The following is a 21,111-nucleotide window of genomic DNA, read 5'->3' as shown; positions in this document are numbered from 1 at the left end:
ACCCTTGGGCGCTCGTCTGCTTTGATGCAGACAGGGAACAGATCCGCCTCTTGTTCTGGCCCAGGCTGAAGGCCTGTGTTTCTGTGGGTGCTCAGTGCCTTCCGTCTTTATGAGCTGGCGCCACTTCCAGCCTCATGTACACCCACAAGTCCACTCACTTTCTCCTCCCCCCTCACCTCCTTTCCTGCTCCCCTCCACCCACTTACCCACTGAGTCACTGTCTTCCCATTCTGCCAGTGTATCAATACCGTCTTTCTTCAGAGTATGAAATCTCAGGGATGCCTGCTTTGCTTTCTGTTTCCAAGTGGTGACAAAATGATACTGGTTCTTTCTTCAGGTCTGCTTCCGCCCACCTCTGCCTTTCCTTTCCCTTTCCTTTTCCTTGCCAGATAACTAACAGATCAGCTCTGGGTAACTACAGCAGCTAAGCCAGTCTTTCTCCCAACTGTTTTCACTCAGTCTAATCTTTCATAGAAACAGTTTCCCCATTTTCCCTTCGGTCTACATTCTTCCCTCTGGTCTCAAAGGATCTCTGGCTTGTGGATTCTCTCACTCCTGGGGCTCCCTCTGCGTTAGAGCATGGACCCCCCAGGCCCATCGGGCACATCTTCCTGTTTTCCATATGTACTGTGATTCATTCCCACCTTTCTGCCTTTGCCCATGCCTTGTCGCCACCCTGAAACATCCTCATCTTCCCCCCAACAAGCTTTGGAGATTTCAGAACCCAGCTCAAGTTTTACATTTGATGAAGTCTTCTTTGAACTCCACTATTGTAGATCTCCAACCTATTTCTCTTCTTACTCATGCTTTAAAGTTTGTATTCCTAATTCTTTCCAGTAGGTTTTAAAGTCTTGGAATAATGTCAGTATGTCATTCTTTGTTGGTCATCTGAACAGGACAGGGCACTCAAATATAATCTATGGGTTGATTATTACGGTTGATTGATTGTCCAAATTTGGTGTGTTTTCAATTTTCAAAGCACTTTTCAGATATAATGTCTGATTCACACAGCTAAAGGCTTGTTTTTAAAAACTGGTTTCTAATTAGACCTCCACTTTCAAGATTATGACCCATGTGTGCCCACTGGTTTCAGGGCATACATCAGCTTAACTTTGCCTTTGCTCCCTTGGGAGGTAACATGTGGTGGGCTCAGGAGGAGCCCTGTGTTCCTTGAGTGGGATTCTGCCTGAAATGGCTTCGTGGGTTCTGGCTCTGACAGATTCTGTGTGACTTAGGCAGCCCTCTTGAAACCTTCTTGTACCTCAGGTTTTTTGGTTGTAAAACAGGGGTGACACCATCTTTACTTGACTCTTAGACCCCCCTTTTTTGGGTAATATTTATACTTTAGCATATCAAATCCAGTTTGCCATACAGGCAGTGGCATTTCATAGTTCACTCGCGTTTCAACATTATCTTTTTTAGTGATACATAAAATAATGGTATGATTTATAATCAAAAACTCTTTGCTTTGATTAAATACATTAATATTCACCATTCATGGTTATTTTGAGGATTGAAGTTGGTGAGTAATTGCTTAGCTTAATAAATGATGACTTCTGTCTTTATTTTTATAGTTTTCCTACTGTTCTCTCTGCTTTCAGAATTACCCCCTTAAATCCATCCTTTACACACCTGCCTAATGACGTGTTACAGGTGTGTTGAAACTGACTGCCTCCCCTGTTTGAATTATTCAGTGGCTCTCTCCCCCCACAGCAGTGACTCTTCCTGGGAAGAGGTATGTGCCTCATTCCTTCCCCCACCGTCCTCAGAACCCTTGTGAATACTGAGTGACACTGGCTGCTAGAGAGAAGTGTGTTCTACAGGTGAAATTTGGTGAATGTAGGAAAAGAGCTGGGGACCACTGCCATAAGGATTGAACTAAGGCCCTTTAACATCAGCTGCAAAGACCTCCAAGACCTTCTTCAACCTGCCTCTCGAGCCTCACCTCCTGCCATTTCCTCCTTGAACTCTGTGTTCCAGCAACACTATTTATATAGCTTGCCTTTAGGGATGTTATAGCTTTGTAAATTTTTGACTCAGCATATAAAGGGCTAGAGAAGATGGGCAAGGTCCAGGGCCGTTCCAGGAGCAATGCTTTAGAAGGAACAGGAACTGTGGGGATGGGGATCATCTCCTCAGAGACAGGATTGTGGACCCAGGCATGGCATTTGGAACTTTTTCTTGATGGTCAAATAAATTGTGCTTCCCTTTCCTGACTGCCTGCCATTTGTTCAGATTAGAGAGAATGATAATAGTTCTCCGCATTTTATAGTCGAAGAAACCGAGTTTTAGAGCTGAGATGACTCAGTAAGTGGCAGAGGCAGAATTCAGACCCTGGACTCTGGTTTCAGAGCCTGTAGTCTCACAGCTATGCTACCTGTAGCGTCCTCTTCTGATTTAGCATTCTCAACGTGGTAAGAAATACATTAAGCTCATGTTTTGCTTTTTATGATTATTATTATTATTTTTATTTGGTTTCACTGCAGCTTAGTTGGAGCATGTGGGATATAGTTCCCTAACTAACCAGGGATCGAATCCGGGCCCTGTGCATTGTGCATGTGGAGTCTTACCCACTGGACCAGGATGTCCCTAAGTTCATGTTTTGTTAGTAGATAATCAGCCAGAGAGAGGATAAAATTGAGGAGAACAGGCCTGGACCATTTTTTTTTACCCAGTGTTGTACTTAGTGCATTTGGGACCAGTGTTACAAACAGGCAGGAAATGGCGGAGGGTGAAACAGTAGACAATAAAGAAAAGGTCCTGCTAGAACATTTTTATAAATACTTTAGAGAGAACTCTGACTCATGATGGGAAGTTTCTTTAAAGGAAGGAATAATATGCAATGAGTATAATTTGCTAGTCAGCGATATAGATGTAACGGCACAAAACATGAAACCTGCGCTGAGGGACTCCCTGGTGGTCAAGTTTCACACTCCGTGTTCCCACCACAGGGGCCATGGGCTCCATCCCTGCTCGGGGAACTAGGATTGCACATGCTGCACAGCCTGGCCAAGGGAAAAAAAGCAGAAAGCGAGTAATCCTATTTTAAAGAAGAAGAATCACTAGCAGAGCACACAGAATAGTTAATGAGTTACTGGGTAACTTTCTATTCCCCTGTCTGGATAGCTTCTCTTTCATTTACCAGTAAAGGCCCACCCTCATCCAGACTTCATAGCATTTTATACTTGGGTCATAGTACTTACCACTTCCTTTTATTATAGTTAATTCTATACATGCTTTATCTCCCCTACTTGACTATAAGCCCTTTGAGGACAGGGTCCAAATCTTATCTTTATTTCTTCCTTCTGGCTCTTAACATTCTGTGATGTTAAGCATATTTAAAAATAGACATTGTTACAGATCACGTTATTTTGGTGAAAACCAGTGATTACTTGAATCTAATACATTATCTCGTGTGTGTGTGTGTGTGTGTGTGTGTATACAGTGGACTCACATACAAATATTTAGTTTATACAAAGTCATCTCTAAACCATTTGGCAAAAAGAAAGAGAATAAAAATCGTAAATACAGAATGATTCCGCCCACAGTTCTCCTCCCTCAGTCTGTGTCTGGAGTGAGTGTGAGATGGAAGGTTTGAATCTTTGCCTCTGCCCTCATGTGCCTGTCACGTGCCTCCCATGAGCAACTTAGGGTCTCTGGAGTGATTTTAATGCTTAAAGATACAGTGCAGATTTTCAATCTGTGTAGTCCTTTAAGAAACCAACCACTTCATCTAGCACTTAACTGGAAAAAAGAAAAGAAAGGTCTGGGTTGGACCTTAGGTGATTTTAAGGGCTTTTGGCCATGTATGGTTTCCATCTTACTTCCTTAGAACTTGAACCTTATATAAGATGAGACTCCACTATTTTCTCATTTTTTTTTCATTGAAAATATGTGTGATCATGTGAGTAAAAGAGAATGAAAGGCAGGAAGTCAGGGGCTAAGTATTGAGTCTTATGGAATTTCATGACAAGTCATCTGAAGAAAACTGTGGAAAAAGTCCAAAGACCAAGGAAGTTCATAAGGAGTTCAGGAGACACTAATAGCAAGGAAAAGAGAAAAATAGAACTTTATTAAACAGATTGCTTTGTTTACCTGTTTTCTTTAGCAGAGGATGCCACGTTTCTGGAAGGTGTTTTTATGCCCTCTTCCCCTTTTTCATTTCTTTTTAAAATGGATAATACAGGAACTAGAGACTGGCTCTGAGCAAAATGATTCAGACGATTTTCCCTTCCCCTGTCAGTGAGGGTCCTCCTACCCACTGACCTGTTAAGAGCCACCACACCCGCTAACACAGACAAGGAGATGATGCATGCATACCCCATCTTACCTAGAATCTCTTCCTTCCTTACTCTCTGGAGGCGTTTCCTAGGAATTGATGAAACCAAACAGGCTTTGTGACTTGGGGTAGAAAAAATTATCAGCACTTAGCTTTTATATAGTAGACTGTTTTATTAGTGATTAACAATTCTCTTTCAGAACTTGAGTGTTGCAGTATTGGCATCCTCCTGTTCCAGTGCAGCAGACTCTGTGACCATGCTTTCTTGTTTGATTAGTGTCTTACTGTCTTCTCTGTGGTGATCGTTGTTTTAAAAAAGATAGGAGAGTATGGCTAGCCAGTGGGGATGTGAGCACTTGTCTTTTGTGCATGGCAGGCTTCTGTCCTCCAGTGTGAAATACTTGAAGAGGATTGATCTAGTTGAGAGGTTTCTGTGGATATAAGTGAACTTGCAGTGTGGTATGTGTTAACGTCCCAGTAGTGTCCTGGAAGATCTTACCTCCCGCCTCTGCCTGTGGAGTTCCTCCAGAAGGGTTCCTGCCGTCCCCATATAGAACTGCATTTTACTGTAGGAACAGTGTTACTCATGGTGCTTCGTTGTCACTGCACGGCTGCTCTGTGGTACCACGTCCTGAGTCAGCATTTGTCCTACTGGCATGAGAGCCTTGTTTATTATATCTGTAGAAAAATACATTGTTAAGTTTAATACTTAAACGTTTGGAATATGGCCCACAATCCCTGGAGACAGTATTTTTACTGGAGGAAAAAGAGTAATGTTTGTTACCGGGCTCCAGATCACTTTGCTTTCAGTGATTCCTGGAGGACCAAGGGAAGGAGAAGTGCCCACTCAACTGAGAAGGTATCTTGAGACTGAGAGACAAGGCAGGTGGCTCTATATAATCAGTGGATCAGTTTATTATTATAGGGTAACTTACTCACAGGGTGGGGTTAGGCAGACAGTGCTCCAGAAGCTTTTGTAGCTGCAGTCCACACAGCTGAGGGGCCACTGAGACAGTTTCATAGCTTACCTAGTGCAGGAGAAGGTGTATGCTTGGAAACAGTCATGCGTTCCTAAATCATGACTTATGAATGGGTTACTAGTCTCATGGGTGTTAAGCATAAGTGAGCAAAGGTCTTCATCATTGTTTGGGGACTAACAGAACATAGAGGCCACCTGGTTCTAATGATTATTAAACACTATCTATTACGTACAATTCCCAACAACAGAGAAGGGATTACCACACAGTACAGTCTTGGGAAGGGTCAGCAGAAGGACAGGAGGATCTGTGTGGGCTCAAGATGGCATCAGTTACGCTAATGGCCATAGACAGTGGTGGCTTCTGTTCACCTGGAATTGGATTCAGGACGTTTTTTACTTCAGTGAGAAACATAACCAAGGATGAACTTTTGAAGATCCTAGAATCCTCTGTTCTTGGATAGGGTTGTTGAAAGTAACTTGCCTCCATTCCCTGCAGTTCCAGAGCTGTGTCCCCAAGGAGCACATCTGTCCTTGAAATGACACTTTTATTTTCCCCCTTAGATTGCATCAATCCTGACATGAAACAAGCAAGCTCATTTTAACCCGCTTTTACTTGTAGAGGTTAACTCCTCTATGTCCAGGCAGTAGAGGGTACTTTTCAGTGCCAGAGTGGGAAGCCAGGCCAACTCAGAAGGCCTGTGTCTCCTCAAAATCAGGACTTGTGAACCATATAAGCCCCTTTCATCCATTCAACCAGATTTGTGAAGTACCGCTGTAACCACCACAGCGCTTGGCAGTGCAGACCCAGAGATGAATGTGACATAGACTCTGCCCTCAAGATCATGAACTCCTTATTGCAAAATTCAGACTTAAATTGAAGGAAGTAGGGAAAACCTCTAGACCATTCAGGTATGATCTAAATCAAATCCCTTATGATTATACAGTGGAAGTGACAAATAGATTCAAGGGATTATATCTGATAGACAGTGCCTGAAGAACTATGGACAGAGGTTCGTAACATTGTACAGAAAGCGGTGATCAAAACCATCCCCAAGAAGAAAAGCAAAAAGGCAAAATGGTTGTCTGAGGAGGCCTTACAGATAGTTGAGAAAAGAAGAGAAGTGAAAGCTTTGCAAAGGAGAAAAGGAAAGCTATATCTATCTGAATGCAGAGTTCCAAAGAATAGCAGGAGAGACAAGAAAACTTTCCTCAGTGATCAGTGCAAAGAAATAGAGGAAAGCAATAGAATGGGAAAGACTAGAGATCTTTTCAAGAAAATTGGAGATACCAAGGGAACATTTAATGCAAAGATAGGCACAATAAAGGACAGAAATGATATGAACCTAACAGAAGCAGAAGATATTAAGAAGAGGTCGCAAGAATACACAGAACTATACAAAACAGATCTTAATTACCCAGATAACCACAATGGTGTGATCACTGACCTAGAGCCAGACATTCTGTAGTGCAAAGTCAAGTGGGCTTTAGGAAGTATCACTATGAACAAAGCTAGTGGAGGTGATGAAATTCCAGTTGAGCTATTTCAAATCCTGAAAGATGATGCTGTGAAAGTGCTGCACTCAACATGCCAGCAAGTTTGGAAGACTCAGCATTGGCCACAGGACTGGAAAAGGTCAGTTTTTATTCCAGTCCCAAAGAAAGACAATGCCAAAGAATGTTCAAACTACCTCACAATTGCTCGCATTTCACACACTAGCAAAGTAATGCTCACAATTCTCCAAGCCAGGCTTCAACAGTACATGAACCATGAACTTCCAGATGTTCAAGCTGGATTTAGAAAAGGCAGAGGAACCAGAGATCAACTTACCAACATCCACTGGATCATAGAAAAAGCAAAAGAGTTCCAGAAAAACATCTACTTCTGCTTCATTGATTTTACTAAAGCCTTTGACTGTGTGGATCACAACAAACTGTGGAAAATTCTTACAGATGGGAATACCAGACCACCTGACCTGCCTTCTGAGAAATCTGTATGCAGATCTGGTTCCAGATTGGGAAAGGAATACGTCAAGGCTACATATTGTCACCTTTTTTATTTAACTTACATGCAGAGTACATCATGCGAAATACCAGACTGGATGAAACACAAGCTGGAATCAAGATTGCAGGGAGAAATATCAGTAACCTCAGATATGCAGATGATATATCTGTGACCCTTATGGCAGAAAGTGAAGAGGAAGTAAAGAACCTCTTGATGGAAGTAAAAGAGGAGAGTGAAAAAGCTGGCTTAAAACTCAGCATTCAGAAAACTAAGATCATGGTGTCTGGTCCCATCACTTCATGGCAGATAGATGGAGAAACAATGGAAAGAAGAAACAGTGACAGACTTTATTTTCTTGGGCTCCAGAATCACTGCATATGGTGACTGCAGCCATGAAATTAAGACACTTCAAAGAAAAGCTATGACCAACCTAGATAGCACATTAAAAAGCAGAGACATTACTTTGCCAACAAAGGTCCGTCTAGTCAAAGCTATGTTTTTTTTCAGTAGTCATGTATGGTTGTGAGAGTTGGACCATAAATAAAGCTGAGCACCAAAGAATTGATGCTTTTGAACTGTGGTATTGGAGAAGACCCTTGAGAGTCCCTTGGACTGCGAGCAGATCAAACCAGTCAGTCCTAAAGGAAATCAACCCAGAATATTCATTGGAAAGACTGATGTTGAAGCTCCAATACTTCAGCCCCCTGATGTGAAGCACTGACTCACGGAAAAGACGCTGATGCTGGAAAAATTGAAGGCAGGAGGAGAAGGGGATGACAGAGGATGAGATGGTTGGATGGCATCACTGATCGATGGACATGAGTTTGAGTAAGCTCTGGGAGTTCGTGATGGACAGGGAGGCCTGGCGTGCTGCAGTCCATGGGGTTGTAAAGAATGGACACAACTGAGCGACTGAACTGAACTGAAGGTCTCCCTTCAAGGAGAAGAACAGACAAGTGAAAAATATGACAGTGCACTGAACTGAGTGCCTCGGGCGAGATGCATACTGGACACAGCAGTATCACTGAGAAGAGGTGATTGCCTCAGCCCGGAGAGGTCTTCAGTCTTTCTTGAATTTACTTCACCAAAGGCTTGGGTGTTCATCACCTCAAATCTTGGAAGGCTCCTTTTGCAATCTCTGATTTTTATGGAACTACTTAAGAAGATCAGCATGAAGAATAGTGGAAGGTAGTGAGGGTTAGGATTAGCAGTTCTCAGCAGAGTCGGCAGCACCATAAGCCCTTGTTCCAATTAGAGAAGTGCTTTCTTTCCATCAGGAAGTCCCAGCAGGTTAGACAGTCATTTAACTCTCCTTTAATACCTCCCAGGGCTGTTTTCCCCTTTCTATGCATTTTCACAGTGCAACTGCTTACCAAGCCTTTGTTGGCACAGAACCTCTGATTCAGGTCCTTCAGAACAGAAGAATCACACCTTCCAGGAGTCCCAAAGCTATACCTAAGCACTAGTGAATGCTCAGCATGCACCACATTTATTCTTCTTATTTTCTATATCAGTAAACTGGGTCACAGGAAAACTTCTGAGAGAGCCCAGGGTACAAACTTACATTCAGGTCAGGACCTTCATCTTGCCTCTAGGGAATGAGACGGGGAAGGCCTCAAACAGTTAGCTTATACAGACAGAAAAGAATAGAGGGGGCCACACTGGATGCCCAGCGGGACCAGTTATAGAAGCAGGTACCTCCTCTGGAGGGAGGGTGATGTGACAGCTTCCTGGAAAAGAAAAATGGGAGACAGATGTCCACGTGTGGGGGGAGGGGAGAGGGAAATAGTCTTGATAACAGGTTAGATTGCTTTTCAGAGCTATACACCTCTTGACTTCTAGTCATTCCTACTTTTTGACTGTTGTGAGGGGACTCTCGAAGAAGTCTGCTTTCTTCTGTTCTTGTGCCCCCTCCCTGATCAGGTTTTGGATTTCTTCTTCCTCTACCTCCCTTTGTTGATTCGATCTTTAACTCTCAGTGTTCTCTGAGGTTTTACCTATTGCTTCTGGCATCCTCAAGTTCAGTCCATCAGTCAGCTCGTGTCGTTTGTCAGAACCATTCTTTATGATTTGTTACCTATAGTTTTTTAGGTACATGAGTTTGGTGCTGATTCTCCACTGTCTTCTCCCCACATTCATGCTTGGCAACCTCCAACTTTCTCAAGGCTCCTCTGTCTCCACTCAGAGAAAGCTCACCCACTTTCCATGGTTCGCTGCAGGTTCAGTGAAAGAAGGTCTTCACCGACTTGTCAGGTTAACCTGGGCATCGTGCGCTAATCCCCTGTGGCTCATCCTTGACTCGTTGACACCACATGAGTCACTGTGGTTACCAAAGGTCAGTTGTGATAGCTCCAGCCCTGTTGATGCCAGTTATATTGGTATTGTGGGTAAGTCATTTATCATAATTAATAATATACAGATAAACCATACGTGAGAAAAGAGATTTGTTCTATAAAACTTATCTTGCTTTGGAAAGGCAAGATACTTAAAAGAGGAATGAAGTTGAACTTGGTTTGGGCAGGATAACTAAAGGAGACCAGAGCAGGAGGACTCCTAAAGTCTAGAAAAATTCCGTACTTCCTGTTTCACAGAAATCTGAGTCCTCCCTCTCCTTTAGAGAAACTGGAAATTGTAGATGATACATTATGAGTGAAGTGTATACAAGAGAAATTGCATAGACGTTGTTTAGTTGCTAAGTCGTGTCAGACTCTTTGTGACCCCCGTGGACTGTGGCCCACCAGGCTCCTCTGTCCATGGGATTTCCCAGGCAAGAACACTGGAGTGCATTGCCGTTTCCTTCTCCAGAGGGAGCTTCCCAACCTGGAGGTTGAACCCGTGTTCCCTGCATTGGTAGATGGCTTCTTTACTGCTGAGCTGGCAGGGAAGCCCCCACTGATGTCTAACCGGTAGAAAAGATCCTGTGGGCTCTACACCAAAAGTTTGGTGGCTCTCAGAGTAGTGTCTGTAGTAGATGGTTGTAGTAGAAGCTTGGACTTTGAGGGAAAAGTCACAGTCAAAGTCAAAATAACTATCTTTATTACATGAGTAGTTGGTTTTAAATGCTCTTCATTGGGGTAGAGAAATCAGTGTTACTAATCTGCTGCCTCCCTCTTTTCCCCCCATCTTCCTAATTCTACTAGCTCTCGTTTTTCTGCATTGTCAAAGCATATAGCATTGACATTCTCTTGTCACTCTAACCCCACTTATCTTAGTCCTACCAGTAAGGAATCAGTGCTCACTGCCAGTCTTTTTGCCACGGTTTTTCCAGTCACCTCTTGGTTGGCAGAGTTTTTTCTTCAAAACAGGAATTTCTCTTCTGTTACTCTTAATTGACGGTCACCTAGGTGTAAAATTCTTGAGGTTACCTTTTCTTTCCTTGGGAATTTTTGTAAATACTGCTCCTTTTTCTGCTAACATTGAATTTTACTGTGGGAATTTTCAAGCTTGTGTCCCTCTTTTAAGTGATTTGATCATTTCACCTGCTTGTGGAAATTGAGAAACCTTACCTTCAAGGTCTGTCTCAGCACTGACTGTTCTGGGTCAGTTTTTCCCTGGAATGCAATGTGCATTTTCGGGAACATCTTGAATTACATTTTTGCATCATCTTTATGAGCTGAAGGAGAAGGCAATGGCACCCCACTCCAGTACCCTTGCCTGGAAAATCCCATGGATGGAGGAGCCTGGTAGGCTGCAGTCCATGGGGTCGCTAAGAGTTGGATACGACTGAGTGACTTCACTTTCACTTTCATGCATTGGAGAAGGAAATGGCAACCCACTCCAGTGTTCTTGCCTGGAGAATCCCAGGGACGGGGGAGCCTGGTGGGCTGCCATCTATGGGGTCGCACAGAGTCGGACATGACTGAAGCGACTTAGCAGTAGCAGCAGCAGTTATGAGCTGAGTCTTTACATCCCTCTTCTGTTCCATGTTACAGGTCTCTTTTACATTATGTTTTATCTCCTTGGCTGTCTTCTGTAACTTATTTTCTCCCTATTGCTGTTAACTCTTCTTTTTGTCTGGTTCCTTTTATTTGCTTTTTAAAAATTTCTCTCCTTTTTGCTCCTTCCTGTGTTTTTAGCAGTGTCTCTTCTCCCTTTTCTTCCTTCCAGATTCTTCTTCATTTCTCTGTGTTTTTTTTTCCTTCCATTTATGTCTTCTCTTCTTGTCTCCATTTCTCCCATATAAGCTCTTACACTTTGGCTTTGAGCTCTTGCTTCATAGTTTTCTTTTTTCAATTCTGTAAAATATTTTGTTGCATTTTATGTGCTCTATGACAGCATTTTTCTGACATGTAGTCTTAGTCTGCCCTTTGGTTTTCTTGTTTCTTTCCTAATTTTTTTCTTGTTGTATCTTTATATAGATCCCATGCAGATTTCATTTTTATAACTCATCTTTAAATAGGTGGGTTTTTCAGGGACCAGCTATTTGCAGGATGCTGTTTAGGGGAAGTACCAAGTCTGTGTTCCAGGTTGACTGCAGTTGTTCTCATGATTTCAGGTTCCAGCCGAGTTTCTTTACTTTTATTTCTACCCAGCCAAGAGAGGTGGACATCTGTGATTTTTCTACCATGCAAAGACTGCCCTCTCTGCTCCACAGAGACCAGCTCTGTGAGGCAAAATAGAGCTCATTTGGATGATTTCTCATTTAGCCCCAACTTCAGGTCCAAGGAAGCGCTTATCTTCCAAAAATCAGGAAACTATTGGGTCACAGAGGGTGTGTCCTTCACCTACAAGAAGCATGTTTTGCAGGCCTTCCTGAGCTCTCCAGCTCCCATGCCCTCTCTCTGTAGCATCCTTTCTTTTCAAAAGGAAAGGAGCCCTTGCTTGGGCTCCCTGCTTTTGACAGCTTTTACACCCACTTAGTTGGCTCTTCGCATCAGGTGGCTAAAGTATTGGAGCTTTAACATCAGTCCTTCCAATGAATATTCAGGGCTGATTTCCTTTAGAATTGACTGGTTTGATCTTGCTGTCCAAGGGACTCTATAGAGTCTTTCCCAGCACCACAATTCAAAAGCTCAATTCTTCAGCGCTCAGCCTTCTTTATGAGCTGACTCTTACATCCATACATGACTACTGGAAAAACCATAGCTTTGACTAAACAGACCTTTGTGGGCAAAGTGATGTCTCTGCTTTTTAATTGGGAGCCTTGGATTATGGTTATCTTCAGTTTGTTGAAAATGGAGTTTGCATTTTTGTTTATTTCTCCTTCTTGCACTTGAATACCTTTTTGAATAATATTTAAAAATTATGACTTCACAATGCAGTGTTCAAATCAGACTAATGTTTTCTATTAACCAACCACTGGTCCCCTTATATCCTCTGTTAGGCCTTTTACTACACCTTCCCCATGAAGCCTCTCCACCACACTGTTATCCATCTTTTAAGCACTAAAGCCCAAGGAGGATTCTGTTCAGATTTATGAAAAGCCTGTTATTCATTCAGCACGCCTACTCCACACTGGGCATTGGTCTAGGCCTTGGGAAGAAAACATGGAAGAATTCCTGCTTTATCTTTGACACACCAAAGGCAAGTCCTAAAGCGATTCCATGTAGAGTCTTCCTCTATGTTTAGAAGAAGAGAGTAAAAGACTCAGTTTGGGATTTTGAGGAAGTATGGTGGAAACATGAGCTCTGGAGTCAGACCTAGATTCAGTGATCAGGTCACTAAATATGACCTGCTAAATATGTGAGGTTGGGACAGTTTATTGACTTTCCATGTATTAGTTTCCACATACCAGTTTACCTCAGGTGGATGTTATAAAGTTAAAATAAGTTACATATAAAGTGCTCAGCACATAGTAGATGCTCAACAAGTACCACTCCCCCCATGAAAAAGGCATTCTTTACAAAGAATAAATACTAGGAGTACAGGTATAGAGACCCCTATTTTTTAATTGTGGTAACATTTACATAACATAAAGCTTACTATCTTCATTTTTAAATGTACTGTTCAGTAGTGTTAAATGAGTTCACATTTTTGTGCAGCCCATCTCTAGAGCTCTTTCTCTTGCAAAACTGAAGCTGCATACCACTGAAGAGCATCCCCATTCCCTCGTCCCCACAGCTCCTGGCAGTCACCATTCTACTTTCTGCCTCTATGATTTTGACCACTAGGTACCTTATATAAATGGAACCATACTGAATTTGTCCTTTTATGTCTGGTTTATTTCACTTAGCATGATGTCCTCAAGGCTCATCCATGGTGGAGCACATTGCAAGATTTTCTTGTAATGCTGAATAATATTCCATTGCCATGTATATGCCACATTTTATTTATCCGCTCACTCATTGATTAGGTTGCTTTCTACTTTTGACTATTGTGAGTAATGCTGCTGTGAAGATAGGTGTACAAATCGCTCTTTGAATCTTTTGAGGATAATCCCAGAAGTAATAAGGTAATTCTATGTTTAATTTTTTAAGGAAACATCATACTGTTTTCTGAAGCCTATTTCTTGATGGGGAAGTATAAACAGTGTAGTTCCCCAGAGACTAATTTTAAAACCAGCTTGTTTAATGTTTTATAAACTATCTGTATATGAGAGTTTCACTATTAAATCTCCTTTGCATATAGATAATGAAATAGTTCATATTGTGTAAAATATAAGAACACCTCATATGAGTATAGACAGAAAAGTGGTTAATAAGGCTTAATTAGTGTAGGGAAACATATTTGTATCTGAATGTATGCTTTAGTATCCTCCCTCAAGGTCAGAAGTACTCTAGTTGCAGCTGTTAGTGTATTTCCCCACTTACTGTGAACAAAACATGGAGAACTGATGGGCCAGTAAACTTCATATGTCAAAAGTACACAGACACACAGACATGTCTTTTTTCTTGACTCTCCATACTGTGGAGTATATTGGCCGTCAAATCCTCCACAGTCTAGTCTAGTCTAGACCAGTGTGGTCTCAGCTGAAGACGGTTGTTGCCCCTGCAGACATTTGGCCATACCTGGAGACACTTGTGTTGTCTCAGCTGAAGGGGTGCTCTGGAATCCAGTGGACAGAGACCAGGAGTGCTGCTCCACCTGCCACAGTGCCCGGGGCAGCTCCCCACCACAGAGAACTCTCCAGCCCCAAGTGGCAGCTTGAGAGACCTTGCCCTAGACCCAAACTACCTCCTCAGCATTGTTCTCAGCCTCTCTCGCGTGTAAACCTGACATTCCAGCCAGACCCGGGTGCGCCTCAGACTGTACACCAGCTGAAATCCTCCTCCCTGCTTCTCTGGTGTCAGGCCCAGCTTCAGGTCTCTCACTGTCTGTGAAGCTGGCTCTGGCCTCTCTGACCACCACTGTCTCCCCTCTTGGACTTCCTGTAGGGCTGTCCCACTAATTTGGCACTTGGTTGACCATACAAGGTGGTCTCTTTCCAAGTTGACTAAAGTGCCTTGAAGGCCATGTTGATATGACTTGATGTGAAATGTGACATACCAGCCCTTACATACCCCAGTGGGCACCTCTGACCTGACCCACCTGGGGCTCCATGAAAGCTTCCCTGCATGCATAGTGTAGAGTTGCTGAATCAGCACAGTACTCGACCATCACCGCAGTCTGAGAACTGTGAGCTGGGTGGAAGGCCCACATGGGAGCCCCATGACCAGAGAGGTGTTCCTGCTGAACCTGGTTTCCTCTCTAAGCTAGAACATATGAGGAGGGTGCCAGAGGATGGGCCTGTTATGACCTAGCTTATGAAGCCTGGAGGATAACGTATTTCACATGGAAATGTATGCAGACAGGAACTGTTCTGTCATAGCTGGGCTAGTTGAATACCAGTTGGTATTTATGATGATCACACTTATAATGAAAACCATCATTATTTATTTAGAGCCCAGTGTGTGCCAGGCACCACGTAGGTGCTTTATACAGCTTATCACATTCAGCCCTTACCGCAGTCCTGGAAGGAACCTGAAGCACTAAAAGGATCATTTGCCCAAGGTCACTCAGCTCACAAATAGTGGAGCTGAAATTTACACACAGTCTGACTTCATGCAGCATCACCTTGCCTTGAGTGTAGCCAGGCCCTCCTGCCACTGGTCCTGGGGGACATCTGTGTCTTGACACACTGAAATGTGGCCTCACCCGGGAGGTGGGTGATCCACGGGGCGGAGGCGTTCATTGCGCATCAGGTGCCAGTGTCGTGTCTGGCCTCTCTGCTGCTGCAGGAGAGCCCACAGGGTTTGCTCTGGGGCCACAGCCTCAAAACCACAAGGGGCTCTGACCCTTCTCACTTCTGCTTCCCCTGCAGGTACACTACATCCTTCAGGAGGTGGTGATGGGTGGGATGGTCCTGGAAACAAACATGAATGAGATCGTGGCTCAGATTGAAGCCCAGAACAGGCTGGAGAAGTCCGAGGTGAGACACTGCTGGAATTTTGCCGTGGCTGGTTAGAGAAGACCTGGGCAGAGGGAGGAATGGTGCTGTGTGGAGTTGGATTATTGTGGAACCTTAGGAGTATTTTCTGCTCCATCTTCTTTTTTTCCCTGACTCAATTGACACTCATTTGGTTGTTCGAAGATTAAACAGGTGAGAATGAGGCTAAAAGTGTGAATGGAAAGCCAGGTGGCACAGGAAGGCAGACCGCTTCTGGCTTGGGGGATTATGTGGGTTGTAATTCCTCCTTTCATGACCACATGTTCCCTGGGGGACCCAGAATCACCTCAGATTCCAGTGTGGTTTCCTAGCTTGTGTGCCTGAGAGTCTGGCTCCAAGCAGCCACTTCTTGTGGTGTCTGTCAAACCTGAGTGGCCAGTTTCCAGTTAGCCTGATAAAAAGCTACAGTAGAGTTTGGGCTGAGTTTGAAAATAGCTTACTCCCAGGTCACCCCCTGATAGTGCTGTCTGATACAGATGCTCCCAGTACGTTCTACCCTGTTCCCCTGAGGTCTCTCCATCACCTTCGTCAGCAGTACCAGGGAGCAGAGGTTACCGGCACACACCTTCACAAATGGGACAGCAAGCACGACAAATTACCTCTGTAGTTATCTGAGGGTCTTAAAGAACTTCACCACTTTGTGTATCAGAGCTTGATCTTGCGAAACCAGGGATTCTTTCTGTGAGGACTGGCAGTCCTGCTGAAGAAGCTTTTCCAAACCGCAGCTATTGTGACAACTAGAGTTCTCTTAGAAATGCAGGCTGGGAAGCTTCCAGGAATAGTAAGTGAGTCAGAGGCCAGAGGTTTGGAAACTGGAAGAAACAGAGACTTGCTGGGCAAGGGTGGGATTGGAGTCAGGATCCTGAAAGTGGAGGAAATGGTTTTAAGAATGTCCTCATCAGCTCTGCCCTTCTCCGCACGCCTGGGCCGCTGGAGGGCTGGGGCTCACCGCAGGTACCCTGCTCTGTCTCCAGCCCTTCCGTGTCTGTGTGTGCTCCACCTCCTCTGTGGCCTCCCCCGTCTGTGGCCACATGTCATTTCCAAAGCCAGCTCTTCTCCATCTCATGTTATTAGTTGGCAAGCAGTTGTCCTAAGCTGGGACATTCCTTTTTCCATTAAGAATGTCCCTGTGACTGCACTCGTCTGTTAAGAGTCTTCAGTTTCTTGAGGAAAGTGTTGTATTTTTGTTTTGTAACCTGAAAAGTGACCCTGATACTGAAGACAACTTGGTTAAACCGAGCTGGTTATTTCAGCGGGCATCTGTTGGGCAGCCCCTGTGTGCCAGGCACTGTGGGCGCTGGGGCCAGGAAACTGCACGAGACACAGCACGTGTTCTGGGGTGCAGAGTGTGGGCCCCTTTACTGCGGGACCCACTGACCTAAAGAGTTGTGTTGGCCACCTTTGAGGTATAGGATGGAAAAATCAAAGCTTGAGTTACATGTACTCAGTTTGGACATTTTCTCTCCCTCTTTCACTTGTTTTTTTGTTGTGAAAACATTAAGCAGATTACAGTGAGTTTATCACACAGCCGCCTTTATACCTCTGCAGGGTGGCCTTTCAGCCGCACCTGCCCGGGCGGTGTCCGCTGTGAAGAACATCAACCTGCCAGAGATGCCCCGGAACATCAACATTGGCGATCTCAACATCAAGGTCCCCAACCTGTCCCAGTTTGTCTGAGAGTGGAAGACAGCCGAACTGAGTCCTTGGAGCCAGCAGAGCCTAGCCAGCCCTGCAGCACAGTCCGCTCTGCGCCCTCAAGGAGTCCAGCCTCGGGCCCTGGCCCCCACTGTCCTGGAGCAGGAAAGAGCCCTGTGTCCACTGCCAGCCTTCTCACGTGTGCGGCCTTGCCCATCTCTCGGACACGGCGACTGTGGATGTGAGGGGCCCTGGCTACCTCAGTGGGGGTCAGGTGCCCGAGTCACACGCCCCCTTTCCCTCCTGTGTGCAGCCACTCCCAGGGATTGGGGACTGTAGGGAGAGCCCTCTCCCCACCCCAATCCCAGAACCCCCCACGAGGATGTGTGCTGACTCGAGGCTTCAACCTTGAGTTGAAGGCTCCCTGAAATCCTGCAGCATTGACTGTGATGGCGAGGTGCTGTAGCTGGGAACGGATTGACCCTCTAGATCTGGAAACATGGTGCATGGCAAACAAGGACAGGAATTGAAGGTGATCCAGAGTAGCCTGCTGGCTCTCCTAGGGTTGGCACACCTAGAATCCTTGGGCACAGCCCAGTCTTCTCACCCCACCTACGTTCCCCACAGCCACAATTCCAGCTCTGCTAGCCTAGCTGTGTGTTTACAGGACACAGTCCAAATTGTAAGCCTGTTGCTTGCCTGCCTGCACACTTCTGCCCATAGGGAGGGTACCTCCCACAGCCAGAGCGGGTCCCGTCAAAGGGGTGGGGCCCCATGTCTGTAGAAGGCAAAGTTGACAACATGTGGAACATCTCAGAATTGTGACTGTTCCAGGTTTAAAATACATTCTCCTCCCGAGGAGCAGATGGGTCCATTGCTGTGTTCTGAATGATGGGTGCTCTCTGGGTGGAAAGCCACTGCAGTCTGCACCAGCTTGTGGAGCATGAGAGCCTGTGCCGGGGCCCCCTGTTCTGGACCTGGGGACACAGGGAGCGTGCTGGCTGAGACCTGTGGCAGCACAGCATCTTTTCCCCACGTTCAGAGGGTCCCTCCCTGAGCTTGCTCTGGGCTCGCCCTGTGCCCTAAGGTGACAGTTCACTAGAGCTCACTGTGGAAACCTGTAAATATTTTCCATGTGGTGAGGGTCTTTGTGCCTGTGGTTGGTTATCTTAGAGCTGGAGCTGCTCCTCGGAGCGCCTCTTACCCCTGCACTGCCTTGGGGCCAGGCTCAGGTGCCTTGTTGAGCTGCCTTGAGGTTAGGGAGCTCGCTGTACCATGCTGTTAAGTCTCCCAGCCTGGGGACTTCTCGTGCCTGCTGGCTGTGGCCCAGACTGTTTCCTCAGGCCTCCTGATGTCACAGAGCCTGTCTGAGGTGTGCCCACCGAGACCATGTGTCAGGTCACGTCTTCTCCCGCTTTGAACAGTGCTTCCTGTGGTGGGTGTCCTTTATTCCCTGTAGCCTCTTAACTTCAGTCTTTTGGAACCTCTCCCAATAACCTCAGAGATGGGCAGTGTTGCTCAGAAGATAGACGCTCTTATGTGGGAAGAGGGAAATGTAAGTAAATATTATCTATCCAATGTCAAAGCCTCTGATGTTCTTTTAAAAAGTTTTCATTTTTTTTTTAACAGACATTTCAGCCTGTTCACATTCCTCTTTCATAATTTGCTTAAAGTGAAGTAGGAAAATGTTATTTATTTGATACTTTCTGTAAGATGGCATGAGCAAGATCCTTCCGCAGTCCTTACAACAGACATTAATATCTCTCATTCTGCAGGTCAAGAAAGTAAGACTCAGAGGGGTCAAGTAACTTGCTTTAGGTCACACAGAGCTAAGAGTTGAGACTGACTGCCCAAGTCCATGGTTCATTTTTTTTTCCCGCTGCTCAAAATGGCTTCTCCCAATTTTATTTTCTTTGTTATGGATAAGGAAACCTCAAAATTTGTAGATAGCTTCTCAGAAGCTGTGATTAAAACAGGTTTGGTTTTCTAAAGTAGCCAGTGAAAGCATGAAAGAGTATAAGAACTAGAAGGTCCTCCACATGCCTGCAGTGACCTGATGAGGAAACCGAAGCCCAGGGTGTCATGTTGAGGGTCACAAAGCTAGAACCAAGTCTCTTCTCCTTTTTAGAATTTTTACTGGAGTATAGGTGATTTACAGTGTTGTGTTAGCTTCAGGTGTGAATCAGCCATGTGTACACTCACCAAGTTGTTTTTCTTGTTTGCTTTATGGCCCATTGCATTGCTACGGCACAGCCACATGTCCTGGATTTCCTGGGATACTCTGAATGTCTTGCCTGCCAGAAACCAGTGATTTCCCCCAAACCATTGACTGGTCTGGAGACTCCAGCAGTGGAAATTCCAGCCTCATCCCTTGCACTGCCTCTAAAAAATGACATAGAACTTGAGCCTGGTCTGTGGTGTGGAACACTTGATCCCTTTGGATGAGCCACAGTAATTGTTCATTAGCTACTTGAGGTTGCCTGTAAATCAACCTTTCTGGCCTGGTATCAGCAAAGCCATAAACTTTAATAATAAGGAAATCCTTATTGGCCTTTTTTCGGAGAGGGACACAGATATTGCTGCTGAGAGACGTCAGTTGTGTAAAGGGGCTAGGTTTGAATTTGGGGGTCCTTGGCCCTGCGTGTCTCACACTGAGGATTTCCTAAAGTGGTATAGAACACTGGGTTTTCAGTGCTCACTGCCACTAATAAAACTCATATTCTTCCATCATTCAATTTCTAAGTGCCAGGCCAGTTCTAGGCCCCCAAAGATAGAGAGAAAAGAGGCTCTGGCCCCTGCAGCTGTCTCTGCTGTGTCTAATGCTCAGGTTGCATCTGGCAGCCTGAATGTGGAGACTGGAGTCAGTGACTTTGTGTTGCATGGAGTATTTAGCAGACAGTAACTCGTCTCCCAAGCCCAGCTGACCCTACTGTGCCCTGCTGTCCCTGCTCCAAACAGCCTGTCTTCAAGCTTCTATCTCAAAAATACCATAGGCCGGGTAGCTTAAAGAACGATGTCTCACAGTTCCAGAGGCTAGTCATGGTCAAGGTGCTGGCAGATTTGGTGCCTAGTGTGGACCAACTTCTTGTTTCCCAGAAGGCCATATCCTTGCTCTGTCCTCACATGTTGAAGAGAAAGCCCTGGGCTCCATCCCCGTATAAAGGCACCATACTGACCGTCGGGGTGCCCCCTCATGATGTCACCCAAACCTAATTACCTCTCAAAGGCCCTGTCTCCAGATACTTGCACATAGAGAACTGAATGTCAGCATATGAATCTGAGGGAGGACAGTGAGATGGATGGCATCACCAACTCGATGGACATGAGTTTGAGCAAACTCCAGGAGACGAAGGACAGGGAAGCCTGGCGTGCTGCAGTCCATGGGGTCACAAAGAGTCAGACATGACTCAGCGGCCGAACACCACCACCAAGCATTCAGTCCACGCAGCGTACCTAATGACCCCCTGTTCTGCTACGCCTGGTCATGGCCCTGTGCTTGTCACATTGAGGACTGTTAGGATATCTTGAATCTTCTCAAGTCCTTGTTACTCAGGCCTCTGCCACTGACAGAGCCAGCCTTTTGTCCCCACCACCTCCAGCTCCATGGAGCCAGCCCAGGGAAGCCCTCTAGGGCCCCAGCTTCACCAGAGAAGAAAGCAAGAGAGTTAGGCTGAAACCAGGGTGCTGGCTAAATCCTGTCTTGTGGACCAGTATTTTGTAAGGGATGTCAGTGTGGTCTGTGGGTTTCCAGATGGGGTGCAGCAGTGATTGGTGACCTAAGATAAAGATCAGGAGAGATTGATAGCCAGGAGACAGCCTCTTAGGGATGGGCAAGACCCTGGGAGGAGGAT

General features: G+C 45.2%; 1 protein-coding gene across 2 annotated transcripts in view; it reads left to right on the top strand.

Moving 5' to 3' along the window:
• AP3S2 (adaptor related protein complex 3 subunit sigma 2) overlaps positions 1-18,845 on the top strand; it is a 41,075-nt gene extending 22,230 nt beyond the window's left edge. For both annotated transcript variants that reach the window (NM_001075376.1, XM_010816949.4), the window contains 2 exons: positions 15,500-15,607; positions 17,174-18,845. In NM_001075376.1, coding sequence (NP_001068844.1) covers positions 15,500-15,607; positions 17,174-17,302 — 237 coding nt within the window. In that variant the 3' untranslated portion in view covers positions 17,303-18,845. The remainder of the gene's footprint in view (positions 1-15,499; positions 15,608-17,173) is intronic.
• Positions 18,846-21,111: the final 2,266 nt, after the last annotated feature.

The sequence above is a fragment of the Bos taurus genome, chromosome 21 (genome assembly GCF_002263795.3).
Source record: "Bos taurus isolate L1 Dominette 01449 registration number 42190680 breed Hereford chromosome 21, ARS-UCD2.0, whole genome shotgun sequence".
Classification (NCBI taxonomy): domain Eukaryota; kingdom Metazoa; phylum Chordata; class Mammalia; order Artiodactyla; family Bovidae; genus Bos; species Bos taurus.
This window is presented reverse-complemented; position numbering and strand designations above follow the sequence as displayed.